Source organism: Pezoporus occidentalis, unplaced genomic scaffold, assembly GCF_034315485.1.
Source record: "Pezoporus occidentalis ecotype Australia unplaced genomic scaffold, CSIRO_AGI_Poc_V1 ctg16, whole genome shotgun sequence".
NCBI lineage: Eukaryota > Metazoa > Chordata > Aves > Psittaciformes > Psittacidae > Pezoporus > Pezoporus occidentalis.
In genome coordinates this window covers 8531841-8549181 of record NW_026913425.1, presented here as the reverse complement: position 1 = coordinate 8549181, position 17341 = coordinate 8531841, and the positions used below count along the sequence as shown (strand labels likewise).

General features: G+C 42.8%; 1 protein-coding gene across 7 annotated transcripts in view; it reads right to left on the bottom strand.

The window, feature by feature from the left end:
• The window catches only part of UHRF2 (ubiquitin like with PHD and ring finger domains 2), a 125676-nt gene extending 115095 nt beyond the window's left edge, over window positions 1-10581 (bottom strand). For 4 of the 7 annotated variants that reach the window (XR_009963555.1, XR_009963556.1, XM_062612505.1 and 1 more), the window contains exon 1: window positions 9925-10581. Coding sequence is in view for 4 of the 7 variants with exons in the window: in XM_062612505.1 (XP_062468489.1) it covers window positions 9925-10077 (153 nt within the window). In the remaining 3 variants the exon portion in view is untranslated. The remainder of the gene's footprint in view (window positions 1-9924) is intronic. The other 3 variants (XR_009963557.1, XM_062612507.1, XM_062612504.1) reach the window with 2 other exon arrangements.
• Window positions 10582-17341: the final 6760 nt, after the last annotated feature.

The following is a 17341-nucleotide window of genomic DNA, read 5'->3' as shown; positions in this document are numbered from 1 at the left end:
CTTGTTCAACATCTTTGTTGGTGACACAGAAAGTGGGAATGAGTGTGCCCTCAGCAAGTTTGCCAATGACACCAAGCTGTGTGGTTCAGTTGATACACTGGAGGGAAGGAATGCCACCCAAAGGAACCTTGACACGCTTGTGAGGTGGGCTGATGCCAACCTTATGAAGTTTAACCATGACAACTACAACGTCCTGCATCTGGATTGGAGCAATCCCGGGCACAGCTACAGGCTGGGCAGGGAAGAGATTCAGAGCAGGCCTGTGAAGAAGGACTTCGGGGTGTTGGTCGACGAGAAAATGGACATGAGCCGGCTTCAGTGTGCACTCGCAGCCCAGAAAGCCAACTGTATCCTGGGCTGCATCAAAAGGAGCGTGACCAGCAGGTCGAAGGAGGTGCTCCTGCCCCTCTATTCTGCTCTCCTGAGACCTCACCTGGAGTATTGTGTGCAGTTCTGGTGTCCTCAACATAAAAAGGACATGGAACTGTTGGAACAAGTCCAGAGGAGTGCCACGAGGATGATCAGAGGACTGGAGCACCTCCTGTATGAAGACAGGCTGAGAAAGTGGGGGCTGTTCAGCCTGGAGAAACAAAAGCTGTGTGAAGACCTCACAGCAGCCTTCCAGTATCTTAAGAGGGCCTATAAGGATGCTGGCGAGGGCCTCTTCATTAGGGACTGTAGCAACAGGACAAGGGACAATGGGTTCAAACTTAAACAGGGGAAGTTTAGATTGGATCTAAGGAGGAAGTTTTTTACTGTAAGGGGGGTGAGGCACTGGAATGGGTTGCCCAGGGAAGTTGTGAATGCTCCATCCCTGGCAGTGTTCAAGGCCAGGCTGGACAGAGCCTTGTGTGACATGGCCTAACTATTCTATGATTCTGTATCACCAACAGTGTGACCAGCAGGGCCAGGGCAGTGATCATCCCTCTGTACTCAGCACTCGTGAGGCAGCACCCTGAATACTGTGTTCAGTTCTGGGCCCCTCACTCCAAGAGGGGCATTGAGGTGCTAGAGTGGGTCCAAGGAAGGGCAACAAAGCTGGTGAAGGGTCTGCAGCACAAGTGTGATGAGAAACCACTGAGGGAACTAGGGTTGCTTAGCCTGGAGAAGACTTGGGGGGGATCCTTATCACTCTACAACTACCTGAAAGGAGGTTGTAATGAGGTGGTGGTCGGTCTCTTCTCCCAAGTTACAGCTGACAGGACAAGAGGTAACAGCCTCAAGATGTGCCAGGGGAAGCTTAGATTGGATATTAGCAAAAAATGATTCACAAAGAGCATGATAAGGCATTGGAACAAGCTGCCCATCGAAGTTGTGGAATCACCGTCCCTGGAAGCGTTCAAAAACCACACAGATTAGGCCCTCAGTGATATGGTTTAGTGGTGGTCTTGGCAGTCTGGAGCAATGGTTGGACTCAAAGATCTTCTCCAACCTAGATAATTTTATGATTCTATTCTTTTATTATGCACAGTTATTACATACACCCTACAAATTTCTTTAACAGGCAACACATAAGGATAAAGAGCTTCACCCAGAAGCTCAGCAGAAAAAACTGCCCAGAGGGTAAAAGTTAGTCTGATGAAATAAAAAACCTGTAACTTCCAGCTGGGTACTCACTGAAAGGAAGCAACGTGGACTTTCAGAATTTCTAGTATTCTCCACCTCAACACTGATGTGCAAACTAACTTTTTTCTGCCTTCCAGAAGGATGCTGGAATTGTCAGCTCCACTTAATATTTCTACAGAAGCGTTCAAGCATATCTCCAAACAGCATCTAATAATGAAAAGCCTAACTGAAAATTCAAATCAGCTTCTGAAGTATGTAACAGTGACTTTTTGGCCAACGGGACCACCTCAGGTCAAGAAAATATCAATAATCTTTGCTACAGATATTAGACACTTAGCTCACGGACTCCTGCCATACACTTACTGTGGTCAGTTTTCTTAATTTTTAAAGCCAAAAGAAAACCTGAACAATATTCTTTATTCCACACAGAAAACTGTAGCCTACACCTGGATTATGTGGTTTATAAAGAGATTGCTTCAAAATTGGATGATCTTTAAACTCTTGTATTAACTACACTCAGAGCAGTAAGCACATGGTCAACTTTTTGCAGTAACTGTGTACTGGAACTGTTTCCCAAGGAAAAACAGTTGTCTCAATTGCAAAAGCTAAATAAAAGGGAATTTAGAAGGCAACTACATAAATAAAATTACGGTCTACATGAATTGGAATGTTTAATGTGTGCTGTCTTAAAGGAGATTTCCTCTCTCCTCAAGCAACTTTAGTTTCAATAATACTTGTCACAGCTCCCATACAGGCTGCTCTGTCAAAAAAATTTTGTCTGGATATCATTCTACTAAAACATCCCATCTTCTTAGCAGCAGAACTGTCCAATGTGCATCAGTCACTTTTTTTTGACTGATGTATCAGTAACTGCTTAGGGTCCAAAAAGATACTTCTGACCCTGAACAATGAACTCCACCCAGAGAAGCCATAATAGTAAAAGAATAAGAAGGCAAGTAACCACACCCAAACATCTTTAAGTAAAGACTGCACATCCACAAGGTTTAGTGGCTCCTTCTCATATGTCTACAGAAGACTTCCTGAATCTTGACTATACTACCCCCACACTCTTTAAGATTTTGTATACACACTGTTCAGACATAAAGGCACCCTACCCATACTCTTTTCACCATGGCAATCCCAAATGTTTTTCCCCAACACTCCGCTCCTTATTGCTGCTGACATTTTTAGCAAAGATGCTAAAAGAAACCAAACAGCAACACATATCAGTCTCATATAAAAAGCAATTACAATAAAGGTTTACTTTCCTAAATGTGAAATAACTTTAATCTTGCTTGGACAGAAATAGCAAAGAAATCCCAGGCCGTTACCAATGCTTTTCATTCTTCACTTTGTAAGCAAGCCTCTCAATGAAAGCAAAGCTCAAACAGAAACAGACTGAGACAAACACATTTCTTGCTTGCCCCTAGAAGCACCCTAATTTGCAGAGTTTCATTAAAAGTCCTACCATTGACAATCTGTTCACCAAGATTTATGTTAATTTTTTATTCTTAATAGTTTGGACTTGCATAGCTTGCTGTTAAAAACTAACAGATACAAATGGTAGATCATTCTTTAGTTTCAAGAAGGATAATCTACTCAAAAAAAAGAAAACAAAAAAAAAACCACTATTAAAATCTTTGTTCTGTCTTACCCATTCATTAATGTTTTTTAGAGCAATGAAATCATAACTGAATACATAAGTAGGTGAAACTTCTGGACAAGAAACTTCTGACAGATTCTAGATCCATATGACTCCAGAACAGAATGCAAGTGGATCACAACATTTTAAAAACCAGTAAACAAACAAGTTATTAGTGTCTGGAGAACATGGTTCAAAATTAGACTCAATTCCATCATTTTTGCCACAAGAGTCACATTTCAAAGCAGCCTATGAGAATATTCAAAAACATGACTTCCGACACAAAAAATCCCACCTACAAGGTAACATGAATTAGTCCTTGTAACAGACTGCTTCGTTTTGGCTGCTTAAGTGTGCTAGTACAACTGCTAACGAGCTGCTCTGGACTAAGGGTAGTCTTAACACTGGATGGTATTAAATGTCTTATTCTCAATAAATCATAATTAGGTAAGTATCACCAGTCTTGCAGAGACTCCCACAGTACTCAGCAGAAAGCATACAGGAAGAATACATAGAGAAGGAAGAATATAGAAGCTTACAGTGTCTGAGGAAGGCTTTTCTACAATTATAGTGACAATCAATGAGTTTGATCATAGCACAGTGTGAATACGCTGTGCTACGGCTCTTCACACAAAGCAGAAGTCTGGAACGCTACGTAAACCACACCACCTTGGAAGAAATTACAGAATCTTGCTGTTGACACAACAATCAATTCCAGAACACACACCATGATAAATGTACATTAGTCATCTTTGTACTTAATCAACAAGACTAGCTTTCTCTAATAAGAAATTCATACTTTTCCTTAAGTCCTGTAACTAAAATTAAGTACAGAAACTACATTTTTGAGGCCACATTCTCCAACAAAACAGTACTTTTTACACCATTACTTCAGAACTATTTGTAGAATGTCCAGGTGGTACCAACACATTTTACCTTTGAAACTGGGCTTACTATAATCCAGAAAAAAAATCAGCATACACGATTAGAGCCAACACAAAACAGCTGAAAGTCAAGAACTATAAGAAAAGACTTCTTGACTTAAACAGAAGACGAAGGTGAAGGCACCCATTCTCAGTCTCAAGCAACAACTCCATGACTCAAGTCTGCACCTCTTCCAAGCTATACTTTCTAATAAGAAGTTAAGGTTTTGAAGATTATTTTCCCCCCTTATCACTGGGTGAGACTAAAAAAAAAAAAAACTGCTAATTTAGATACGACATTTTCGTCTTGGATGCAACTCTAAACCCTACTAAAGGAACATCTGCTCATTAACTTCTAACTGAGATGAAGTTAGAGCAGCAGAGTTTCTCTTCTTTAGCAGTTCTCAGCAATCTTCTTATCAGGTAAATAAAAGTTCATGGCATCTTCTGGCTGATATTTAGGATTATCTGATACTGGGGAAAAAAAAAAATATATATATATATATAAGGATGTCAACATATAAAGATGCACTGAAACCCTCAGAAGCATGAAAAGATTCATCCATCTATCTGCTGATTAGATGAGAGCAGTCAAGTACCATCCCGTATGGTGGTATGGTCTTCTACAGCACCAGCAACTGAAGTTCAGGAACAGTGGTGTCAAGGAGAGCAAGTTACTATCTGCAGCTTGTAAGGATACCTGTAATGAATAATTGGCTATTATCTCAAACTTCCATAATCAACAACAGAAAAAAAAAATAAAAACAATTCCCAAGCATATCAGGGCACTTATTTTAACATAATTTAATAGTTAAAATATTAGGAATAGAGATCTAGTTAATGGCTTTTATAGAAGAGAATCACCTAACTTCTATCAATGTAAATTACATCAACATTTAATCACATTTCATCACTGGAAATCCTCATCATCTAGTTATCAGTGCAGGATACACATCAGGTGTGTTCTGCATCTAAGGGTTTGTGAGGCTTTTTTTAAATACAAGAAGAAATATTTAGTTTCCAAGAGCTTCCAGATTAATTACAAAGCTACTAGTACTGAACTATCCTAATGCGACTATATGAGTAAATATATGTGCCACAAAATATAGCCCTAAAGCTGCTTGCAATTTCTTACAGGTTATATTATACTTTTTTCCAGCTTCCCAATACTGAAGTCATACATGTAAAGTATAGTGTTCCGTTTTCATATATGCTTCAGCTTTTCCTTCAATTTGTTTATATGCTTTGAATAACAAAGATAATGGTACAAAGGAGTGGTAAGTTGCACTAGAAACCTTACATTAAAAACCTAACAAGAAGCTGATTCCAGCAAACAACTTCTGCAAGCATATAAAAAAAACCCTTGCTAATACGGCTACCAAATGGCCAGAGAAATTTGAAGTATACTTCATGAATGCGTGGGTATTTTGGAATGCAGTCTTATCATGCCTGCCCTGAAGACTTCAGATGAGACTCATCAAGCTACAGAGCTACCTGCTACCAACTTCGAAGAATGGCAACCACTTCCTTACTAAGACTTCTTCTAACTACTTCTCCAAAACTTAACTGCTACAGTTGAAGATTTCTCACACCCAGATGCTGCCTGAAGCAGATGGGGTTTGGACAGCTTCAGCTGAAAATGTTTACAGTTTTCCAAACACAACAAAGCTGGGAAGAGATTGTGCTAAAAAACTCAATTGTTTTATGAATAGTTTTAGCACTCCCATTCTTTGGGGAATGACTCCACTCTATCCTTCTGGAAATTCACCCAAGCTCCAAGTATTTAAGATGCCCTTAAACATACAGTTTTCAAACGTGAAGCTTAGAAGACTGAAGTCACACAAGTTTCTATCTACTGCTCATGTGCCAGCCCAGGTCAGCAGAAGTTAAAGAGGTCTTGTATAAGAAAGGCTGTAGGTAAATCAAGGCATGTCCTATTGTCAGATTTACAACTGTATTTCACAGAGACTGCTTTATCACAAGGATGCTCCCACACAAAGTGAAAGCTCCTCCACTTCTCCTACCCCTCCACTGTCTGAGTTACATTTACAGAATTAAAAACCAAAACACTAAACCCTTTATCCTGACAAACCACATGTAACAGTCACCTTGCACAGCTAAGTAACACAATGCACACTACCATACTTAATTGTGCATAAAAGCAGAGTTGGATTTCTTCTTGTGAAGTAAGCCTGATTTGCAATGACTTTCACATCAAGTAAATCAACAGCTTCAAAACTTGCACTTCCACCTGCTGACTTCAGTGTCCCATGAAACAGGTTTGGAGTGTCTTCCTCATCAACAAGATTAACAACTGCAAAAGCAGTTTCAGTCACTGACTCTTAAATGTAGTGGGAAGAAACATCTGAGCTCCAATATCCTTCTTTTCTGACTCTGGGAAGCACTGTGAAAAAGCAGCTTAAGATGATGGTTTAACAATAACAGCCATTTACAAGTTTTCATTGAATTCAAATTTCAACAGGGCAGAGAAGATGATGCAAACTGTGCACACTATGCACACTGTGCACAACTGGTTCTATGCAAAATGCAGTTAGTACCTCTGCAGTCTTCCAAACAGCCTTAAGTTTTCTGGCAAGTTTTCAAACTTAAATAAGCTTCAACATATTTTTACTGTTCAATTTCTCTAGTGTTGTAACTAAAGGCTAGAAATTCCAGTGTGACTACAGCTTGGTCCTACTGAAAATCTACTCTAGTAGGTCAAGATGCCAGGAATTTGTCTACTATAATAATCTCCTTCACTTTCATGAATGAAAATAGGAACCTCTATCCTCATCAAGAAATGCTATATAGGTTTTCCAGTTAGGATAGACAGAAAGTATGCTGACAGAAAACAGATTGTGTTGCCTTTCTGAATTTTAGAGGAACTCCACACAGTGCACTGTTATTTACAAGGTTACTCACCACTGATAAAGCATTAGCTGGGAATAGTCTGTGGTGGATCAAGGTTAAGATATGACTCATTCCAGCATAAGGAAGTATTTGTGTCCCTCCAAGAAACTCCCCCTAGCCAATGATCCAACTTCTTCAACAAAGAAAGCAAGAGAAACCACTGCACACTTCTACATTCAGTAAACTTCTCTAGCTAAGCACAGACTAGGCTACTGCATGACAGTAAAGAACTATGCATACAATACTACTTCCTTTCCTCAAACAGTTCTACCTCAATCTGTAGAATGACTTGACTTCTCTGGCTGATAAGACAGTTACTCAGCACTGCCCAGGATGTCCTCACAGACCAGACCAAATTACAGAGCAATGCTATCCTCTTACTTGTCAGTACCATGTATGCATGGTAGGTCCTCCTGGCAGTAAGAGTTAAAAAACAGAAACCAGTCTGTTCAATCAAGTAGTGCTTTTCCTGGTTTTGCAAAGGGAAGAGGAAAAGAGAAAAAAAAAAAAAAAAGGTCACAGCACCAGGTTTTTAACTGGTAGTTCTAGCGCATTTTAACCCTTAAGAGCAGAACAAGAAGCACTGCCCACTTAGGGTCCTGCATTTGTGTTGACAATCAGACAACACCGAATTAGACTGCAACACAAACTAAATTAACTGGACATGGACACGCCTAAAGAACTGCAAAATAACTGCCCTAGCTTAAAGTGTTGGTTCAAGCTGTTCTGTACTGCAAGCTAAGAAAATTAACTTGAAATTCTGCCCATAAACAGTGACTCACTTAGGTTTCTGTATAGTTATAACCTCATAAACCTCCCATTTTTAGAAGAAAGATTATTTAGCCAGTTTCCTGGTACCCATCACTTGAAAGTTCCAAGTATTTCTAGAAGTTCCCAGACTGCAGTAACCAGTACTCAGTTACACAGTTCCACTAACAAACTGCACAAATTACCATACTGAGCGCTAACCAGATAAAACAGGAAAGGAGTTTGGACTAATATTTTTTTCCAACGCATGCAGGAAACTTCAGGTCTTCCATGTTTTAAAGCACCATATGCTTTCTATTGACCTCACATTTAATTTTTTTGATCACAGCCCTGAGAGAGCTGCAGTTATTCACCAGTTTCCTTTGCTCATATCTGTCAACATCCAATTTTACTTGTGCAACAGCAATCCTTCTGACCTTTTTTCTACTTACTAGCATCATGGAATCAGAAAAACAATCCACTTCAGGATCACTTATGGTAATTGCAAGAAAACAGCCAGAAATGGTGAGTGAAGCTATAAAAAAAATAAAATAAAATAAAATAAAAAAGGAACTCCTTAACTCTTCACTGAACGTGATCCAAACTGTGTCCTAAACTCAATAAACTAAATACTAAACTCACAAATGCTGCTAATGTCAGTGACTTTAGCTGTAATATGTCACTCTTCTGCTTTCTTAAATAAGAGATCTCTTAACTAAAATGTTCAAGCTAATTGGTATAGCCACTGCCAAGAGTACACAGAAAAGCTCAACTCATGACAGGCTCATTTTCCCTGCTTCTCAGGTGGGTGAGCCCCGTGTGCCACATTAAGCTCTGAAATGGAAGAAGGGGTGTGCTGGGACAACACAAACCAGAACAGGTTACACAACTTCAAGACCAATATTCCTTGATTTGGTCCCTTCAGAGAAATATGAGATTGTCCAAAATGGCCTTGAAAGAATCATCCCCACCAATGCTCCGTAATCTGTAGAACACGGGAATCTAATTTGCTATAAGGTTCACAATCTAGCCTTAGCATCTAGCCACTGACGCTTACCTGCTAGTCACAGTTAAATACCTCTCACTTTTCTCCCCTTATCTGTAAGACACACACTTCATCTCTTCTAAAGCAGAAATCTCCCTGCCTGGCGTTTACCAGTTTAGGTGAGCAGTGCAACACTCATCTGCTGCAAGACGGTGCAGCCCAGAAGCCACGCTCCCACGCACCGGTACCATTAGTGCCTGGTAGTAGCTGTGCCTCACTCAACAACTCACACACCGAGTACACCCCATAGTTTACATAACGCAGCTGTAAAGGTCACACCCTTCGGCAGCAGAAATACAGCCCGAGGCAACCCGTTCGGATGAGAGCCCGCCTGTCCCGGGGGGCGGCGGGGAGGGGGTGGGCAGAAGCGTGTCCCGGCTGGGCAGCTCAGCGCCCCGCGGCAACCACCGCCGGGACGCGCGGCTCTGCCCGCCCAAGCGGGCCGCTATGCGCCCGCCCCGCAAGGAGGTGGGAGGGGCTCGCAGCTGGCGGGCCCGAAAACCGTTACACGGCCGCGGCACTGAGGGGACACAGCGCTCGCACCGCCCCTCCCCGCCCCGCCACGTGTGGCCCCAGGGGTGCGGGGACACGTTCCGCCGTGGAAACCGGCCGCGGTACCGGCCGAGGCAGCGGCAGGGCGGGCAAAGGCAAGACGGCGAAGCGCTCCGCTTCCCAGGGGTGGCTAGGAGGGCAGAGGGTCCCTCATCCCCTCAGGGGCAGCCCTGTCACTTCGCTAGGATAAAAGCAAGGGCTGGGGGAGGAGCCTCCGGCGGTTCAGGTGGGAAAACAAACACAAAGGGGCCTCTCCGACACCCGCTCGCCCTCGGGCAAAAAGGCATGCACGAGGGCGCGGGGAAACCCGCGTCGGGAGCCGGACCCCCGTGAGGCTAAATGCCCCGGCTGCCTCCTGCCCTACACCCTACGGGACAGGGGTAAACAAAAGCCGTAGGACAACATATGGGTGGGGATGGGGACCCCCGCGCCGGCCACACAAAGAGCCGAGCCCGAGAGCTGACGCGCCGGGCGGGAGACGGAGGGAGCCCCCGCCCGTCCCCACCCCTGCCACCCAGGTAGGGGCGTTTCCGCCTCACCTGCTTGCCCCGGTAGAAAAGGCGCTGGCGGTTGGGGCTCACGCGGAAGGTCTCCTGGATCTTCTCCCGCAGGCACTCGATCTTAGTAAGGCGACTCAGGTCGTCGATGGTTTGGGTCTGGGTGCCGTCTATCGTGCGGACCTGGATCCACATGGTGCGTGCCCTCCCACTCGCTCAGCCCGCCGCGGGAAATAGGGAGGAAGAGCTGGGATAGCAGCTGGAAAAGGGGTCCGCTCTCCGGGAGCGCGTCTGCGGCGTGCGGTGGAGAAAGGGAGGGGGCCGGGCACTTCCCCCGCTCTTTGTTCGGCTCAGTGGGGCAGGATTTTCAAATCCCGCGGAACAGACGCAAGCCTCCCCCCTGCCCCCCCGCCCGTCGGGCCGCTGTCCCCGGTCGCAGGGACGCGCAAGAGGGAAGGAGACCCGGGCCGAACCCCCCCCCCCCCCGCCGCTCCCCTGTCGCCAGCGCCGCGAGCCCCCTGAGGCAGCACAAGGCGAGGCGGAGCCAGGCGGGAACGGCCGCGGGCAGGTCTAACGGGAGCCGCCGGGAGCCATCTCCCAACCCCGGGGAGTGTTTACCAGGCGCCGCCGCTCTCACATGGAGGTCACGGCGCCAACGCTGATCTCGCGAGAGAGCGCGGCCGCAAAGACACCACACCACCGGGCGGGGGCGGGGCAGCGGGAGCGAGGCGCGCGGGCGGTGCCACGTCCCCCTCCCGCTGCGTTCGGCACCGCGCGCGGCACCGCCCCTTCTCCCCTCGCCTCCCCTCCCCTCCCCAGCCCCCCGTCCCGCTCGGTGCCCGGCAGGCGGCTGGCCCGAGGCCCTCGGGGGCGGGTCTGGCTCGGGCGGGGGAAGCGACCGTTGAGGTCTCCATGGCGGCCGGCGGGACGGGGCCGGGCACACACAGACACACGCACACACACACACACACGCACACACACACACACACACACACACACACACAGCCGGGAGCCGTGCCCGCCGGCGGAGCGGCCTCAGCGCTTCCGGAGCTTTTAGCCCTGCCTGTTACATTCCACTGCTGGAAACGTGGGCCAGGGGAGGAAAAGGCGAGCCTCGTGTATCGTGCAAATCTGACTGCGAGCTTCACTTTCTGCGTGTTCCAAAACTGAGTAATCCTGCAAGTCAGCATCAGAAAAATACGGGTTTGTCATGCTGTTGTGGGCTAGCTCCAGTTGGAGCAGGGCACCACACTGCCACTTGGACACTCCCTCACGGAACGATTGGGAAGAAAATCAAGGCCCGAACTGAGGAAACGTGGCTCAAGATACGGACGGTTTAATAGGTGAAGCAAAGGCTGTGCACACAAGTAAAGCAAAGTCAGAAGCTAGTTAGGTGCTTCACATCAGCCAGCAAATGTTCAGCCATTTCCAGGAAACCAGAGCTTCATCAGGTGTAGAGGTTACTTAGGAAGACTAGCACCAACACTAACACCCCCACCCTTCCTGCTGCTTGCCCAGCTTTCATTGCTGAGTATGGTGTGATACGCTCTGGGGTCAGCTTGTCCCAACTGGGTCCTTTCCCACCTTCCTGAATGCACACCCCCAGACTGCTCTCTGGGAGGGCAGTGTGAAAGTCTGAAATGGCCTTGAGCCTTGTCGGCAGCAGCTGAAACATCTCTGTTTTGATCACAAATACAAAAGAGCACCATACCAGCTACTATGAAGAAAATTCATCCTAGCCTATACCAGTAAACGTGAATACTGGTAACATCCTGTAAAAATGTATCTGGTACAGCACTGTCTAGAAACCAGGAGATGCAATAGTGGATGCCTTCGGGAGGAATTCTGAGCAGCTTTATCATCTAAAACTGTGGCAGCTGGATTAAAGTACGTATTTACGAGATCCAGATAACATCAATGTACTTTTGTGCCTTTTATGTACCTGGTGTTGTATCACCAGTAGTGTTGAGTCGGGGGAAGAGAGAGATCACAACCAACAGTTATTAGAACACCACATATTAATGAGACAGTTATTATTAACTGCAGATAACTGTTTGCATCGTATGTGCAGTTACTGCTTCACATTGTGCACACACAGTCACCTAATGGGACCAGCGGCAGAGAGGCCAACCCCAGCAGTTTGCGCAGGAGCAGGGCCTCGTACCCACACCAGGGAGCTGTGCGCAAGGTCACTCATGCACACAGTGCCTTGTGTCAGCGGGCGTGCTTACAAACACTGTCCTGTAGTCTGCCCTCCTACAGCAACCGTTGCTTTCTTGGGTGTGGTGTGGGTTACATGATCCGTTGTGGGTGCCACTCTGTGCTGGAGGCCTTGGGCTGGTTCCTTGGTATCCTGAGCTTACCCAGTTTTGACCCAAATCACAATGAGTTCTCAGGAGGCTTTCAGATGCTGTCTCCAGCACCTATTTTTCCTCTCTTTGTTCTGCTGTTGTCTGGTAACTATTTCTCCATCCATGCACAGTCACCTACAGAGCCCGCTTGCACAAACACAAGCTTTTATGACACAGTATGGTAGCAAAGATTCCTGTATTTTACTTTCAGTTCTGAGAATTCCCACTGTTGTTTTGAGAGAATTACTTAAGGCTTGATTTTAGGGTACTAAGCATGTCAAAGGCAGCTGAACAAAAAAGGTTTTTCATTATTCTACAGATCTGTTTATTTCCTCTTACACCCTTGCTAAGCTAGTTCTCTCTACTTTTGTGGTAACTGTCTTTACTGCTGCTGCCACAGCATGTCACCAAATTGCTATTTATGCACATTCAGAGTTCTGGTTTTCAGTTTGTTTGGTGGTGGTAACAGTCTCAGACTCAAAGGCTGTAGTACACATGACATTTTGCAGTCTTTTGGCTCTGGCCTTCTTGGGTTCACTAAAACATTCAACAATTACTTAGCACAGAGGAGTACCGTAAAAATACAGTGGATTAATAGTTCCAGCTGGAAAAAAAAAAAAAAAAAAAAAAACAAACTAGGAAAAGGTAGATCTGTCTGTAGCTTTATGTTAGTTAAACTCCAACCCTTACAGTAAAAGAAACAGTCTCATTATAATCTCATTTGCGGAATCCAGTCTTTCTGTTGAACCGAGCAGTAAAATGTGTCTGTCTTTTGCAATGGGGACAAAAAGATCTGAAAGAATTCTGAAATGAGATTTTTTTGTCACATTTGGGAGAGTAGCATCAGTTTGTGCTAGGAATACTCGATGGAAGGTGCAGGATGGACTTCCTAGAACAGAAGACACTTCTTGATATGAAGAAAAAAAAAAGAGGATCAGTTTGTTATAATACTATACCTGAAATACACTGTCTAGTTGGGATTGTACAGAAAAGCCGATCATGTTGCTGATACAGGAGCTAGTAGTTAGAAAGAGGACTTTGCTATGGAGTGATCATGGGTGGCCTCTTTCGTAATGTGCGGTATGGACCAGAGACTAGAATATAAAGAAAAAAAAAAAAAGGCGCAGAAAAAAGTGTGTGAAAATGCTTGACTGGGAGTCTGACAGGGGATATGAAAAGGGGCAGTTATTGAGGTTAGAGGAAAAGAAAGCTATTTATTCATAAAGCAGTAATGTCCTCTACTGGTCATGGTTATGCTGATGAGGTAATTAGGTAATACTAAAGGAGAAACTGACTGAGCAGCATAGTATGCATGATGGACTGTGGTGAGGCTAGCAGAAGAATTACCAGAATGAACAGGACAGGGAGGAGAGGAGTGAGAGTACAAAAGTAAAATGTGGGAGTAGTGAGGAAAGTACAAAGATCTAATTTTAGACAAAACCAGAAATTAGTGCCAAAAAAGCATAAAGGTGCATAGAAAAGGAAAATTTGAAACAATATTTTAGGAGGTAACACAATGGTAGTTTACTTAGAGGAAAGCTACAGGACAAGAATGAGAAATTAAATGAAAATGAAATAAAGTGACATAAGAATAACCATGAGTTTGCTTTGAAGTTGAGGGTGTTTTTTTTATGATGAAACGGTCTAAAGCATTGGTGGGTTTTTTTGTGAGATAAAATAGTAAAGGTTTAAAATTGTGGGATGAAGTATGAGAGCTAGATGAATGGGGCATTTGCATGTGTAGGCATTTTCGTAATTTTGCATGGGTAGGTTGCTTTTGCATGTAAATAATTACTTGGTTGAGATTATATTTGTTCTGGTATTTGAAATTCTGTTTTAATTGTTAAGAATTCTGAAGATTGTCTTACATATTGTATGCTTTGTCAGTATGAATGGCATAATGTGGATAAAGTCATGGGGATAGAAGAAGACAGAGATGAGCTTGACAAAGAGACAAATGTGCAGGACAGGTGAAGAGGGGGTGAAATGATGGAAGAGTAATACAAAGTGAAGGAAACAAGAAAGAAGATAGCAGAAGCGAGAAATGTGTGTCACTGAATTTCAAGGAGGAGCTGTGCAAGAGAAGCAGAAAGCCAAGAAGACAAGACAGGAAATCTTTTTACAGGCTTATTTTTCTAGTGAGCTTTACACCCAAGAGTCTTTTAATGACTTGTAGGCAATGTAATAACCCGTGTGGATGTTCTATTACTGTTTTGCTCGGATGTGCTCATGTGCCTTCCAGGGAAGAGAAAGAGAAGAAGGGAATTGAAATTGGCCATGAACAGAACTTGGTAGAAATGTATCACTTGACTCCCATGAAGTCAATGTGACTACTCCAGTGTAAACATGTTAGGAGAGGAAACCAGCTGTCTGACTTAATTAACCTTATTTAAACTTGAGCAAAAGCAAATGCAGTATAGTAGTTGCAGATAATGCAGCAAGCATGCATAAAAATGGTATCCTATATATAGAGCTGACTGTTCTTCCCATCGCATAGGGGGAGTTACATCAGACAGCAAAGTTGTGACAGTAGGAGGTCACAACAAATTTTTATTTGATTGTGATAGGAACAGAACTGCTCACAACTCTGCCTTATTAAGTAAATATGTAGCAGTATTTCTCTACCAGAGGGTTTGAGGCTTTAGAAAGTGTGGGTTCTGTGCAGCAGAGTTCAGGGCAAGACAGAAATGATTGTTTTGCCCTAACAAGAGTCTGGTTTTGTTTACAGTGAGAAAAGTCCCTGTCCTGAGGACTATACGGCTTGGGGCAGATGCTGCCTGTCTCTTTAATACATTGTACCTATTCCTGGAGTGATACACTTAATATTCAGTGATGTGAGCCTTAAATGATATTTTATGTAATATATATGTAATTTTAGATGATTTCTACTGTGAAAAAAGGTAAAAAGAAGTAAATATAAGGCTACTTATTAATTCTAATAATCCCCAACCAGAGCTAAGTCAAGAGTCCATGTTTTTTCCTCATGTAATTTTGCTGATTCTAGAAAAGTTACTTTAAGAATTGATTTATCTCAGCATCTGCTTTAGACTTTTAAAAGCTAGCTGATTCATGTTACTAGGATTTCCCTCCTTAGTTATTTCAGATGTCAGTAATTTTTACAGTGAAAAGTAATAATTAATAAGCTTTCTTTATATATTATTTGGTATTTTCTCTTAAACAATAAACAATAAACAATATTTTATGTTGTTCATTTCAGTTTAGGTATCAACATGATATAATAAAACACTTAAGAGCTGTTGATTTTTTAATGGAAATGTAGTGATTATTTGTATTGTAGTGATAGTACAATAATCAACAATTATTGCATTGTGTTTCAAATCCTACATTACTGAAATTAGTAATGAGGCATTACATTTTTTCCAAGTTTTTATTTATAAATTGTGTGGTATTATGTCCAATCTAATCGTATCGCATTCTCTACATGCATCCTTATAAGAAGATGCTTAGCTTAAGAGAAAAACTATAGTGTTGCATCTAATAATTCTATATTTTATGATTATAATATAGAGAAATATTTTATGTGCATGATAAAACCAGTGGGTGCCTTGCCAAGGCATGAGATTATTTTATATGGAAAGTAGTTGTATGATTGATGGCTTTGCTACATCAAACTGGATCAGGTACTTGTAGATCAACCCAGAAAATTAAGCTTGACCCAGAATGCCATCATTTATTTCCAGCAAAGCACTTCCCGCTAGAAAATCAATATTCTTATTCTCTTCTATTTCGTTTCCAGTTTGAATTTGAAATGCCACTTCTCCTTCAAAAATCTTCTACCTGAATATACTAGCTGATATATCACCACTTCTCTATGAGGTTATCAATGTAGGACTGAAGCTTCCCATGATCTCACGATACTCATACCACATCAGTTTAGAGCACTTCAAATTGCAGTCCTTTTCCAAACTTGACATGATGGCACCATGTTTTTAACCCAAGTCAGGTATGACTGTAGGTCAGCTGGATTTGGTCAGCCAAAACAACTGTATTAACCCTAAGTCTTTTAACAGCTCCCAGTAAGACAGCACTAACACTAGCTCATCAGTTGTGTACCTTTCATCCTAGATTAATATCACTGTAATCCTAGTATGTCAAACTCTGAAAGTGCGAACACTAGCAATAGCACATGTCAGGAAAACAATTCCAGATCTAAACCTAAGCCTATCAATAATGTCTCAATAATTTATAAATATTTAAAGAGCCAGTGTTAGTATGGATCCCATCAGTCTAGTTCTAGGTCTTTTCATTAGCAAAACAATGGCTGCTAATCCTTCCTGAAACCCTAGTCCAGCACACTCAGCTTCCAGCCTGACCTAGCCTTTCACCCACAGCGGGCCTGGCTTTACTGTAGAATCCTTTATCAACCTTTGCTACTCTATTTCCAAAATGACATGCCAACCTCATTTTACTGCCTTTAATTACTTCTTAGGTGTTTGTTAACCTAGCACTGCAGATTGGTTTTGCAATTATGTTAGTACACATCTTCACCTCTGAAAAGTGGTGCTGTTCTGAAAAAAAATGCTGGACCTACTTGGCCCCATCAAAAACCAAGGATAAAGTTGGTACCTTTCAAAAAGTGCTTTCAACAGTTTACCAGTTTACTTGGAGAAGCATACAGATACTTGAAAACTCAAGCACTTTTAATCCTATTCGTCTAGCAGCTTAAAAATGTGGTAAGTGCAAAAAGGAAAAACATTTCAGGTAATTATATCTTTATTATAAAAATATATACTCATGAAAGCTGAAGCAATTAGTCCTCATTAGGGAGCACATGCTTGCCAAATTATTATTTTTTTTAAGTACATCTGGTTTTTAGTTGCATAGTAAAATATATTAAATTTGATCTGAAATGTATTCATTTATAAGAGTGTATTTGTCCTTATATAGTGGTCAGATTATTAATTGACTATTGGAGATGAAAGTGCTTCAGAGCTGTAACTGTGTGTTCCAAGGCCAGATTTTATTTTATTTTTCTGCAGTATCATAAGCTCCAGAAGATATATTAGCAAAAGAGCTAGGGTGGCTTTCATAATCAATTTGTCACTACTGTATATTGCTTCAGTATAAGGAAACCACAACTGAAATGA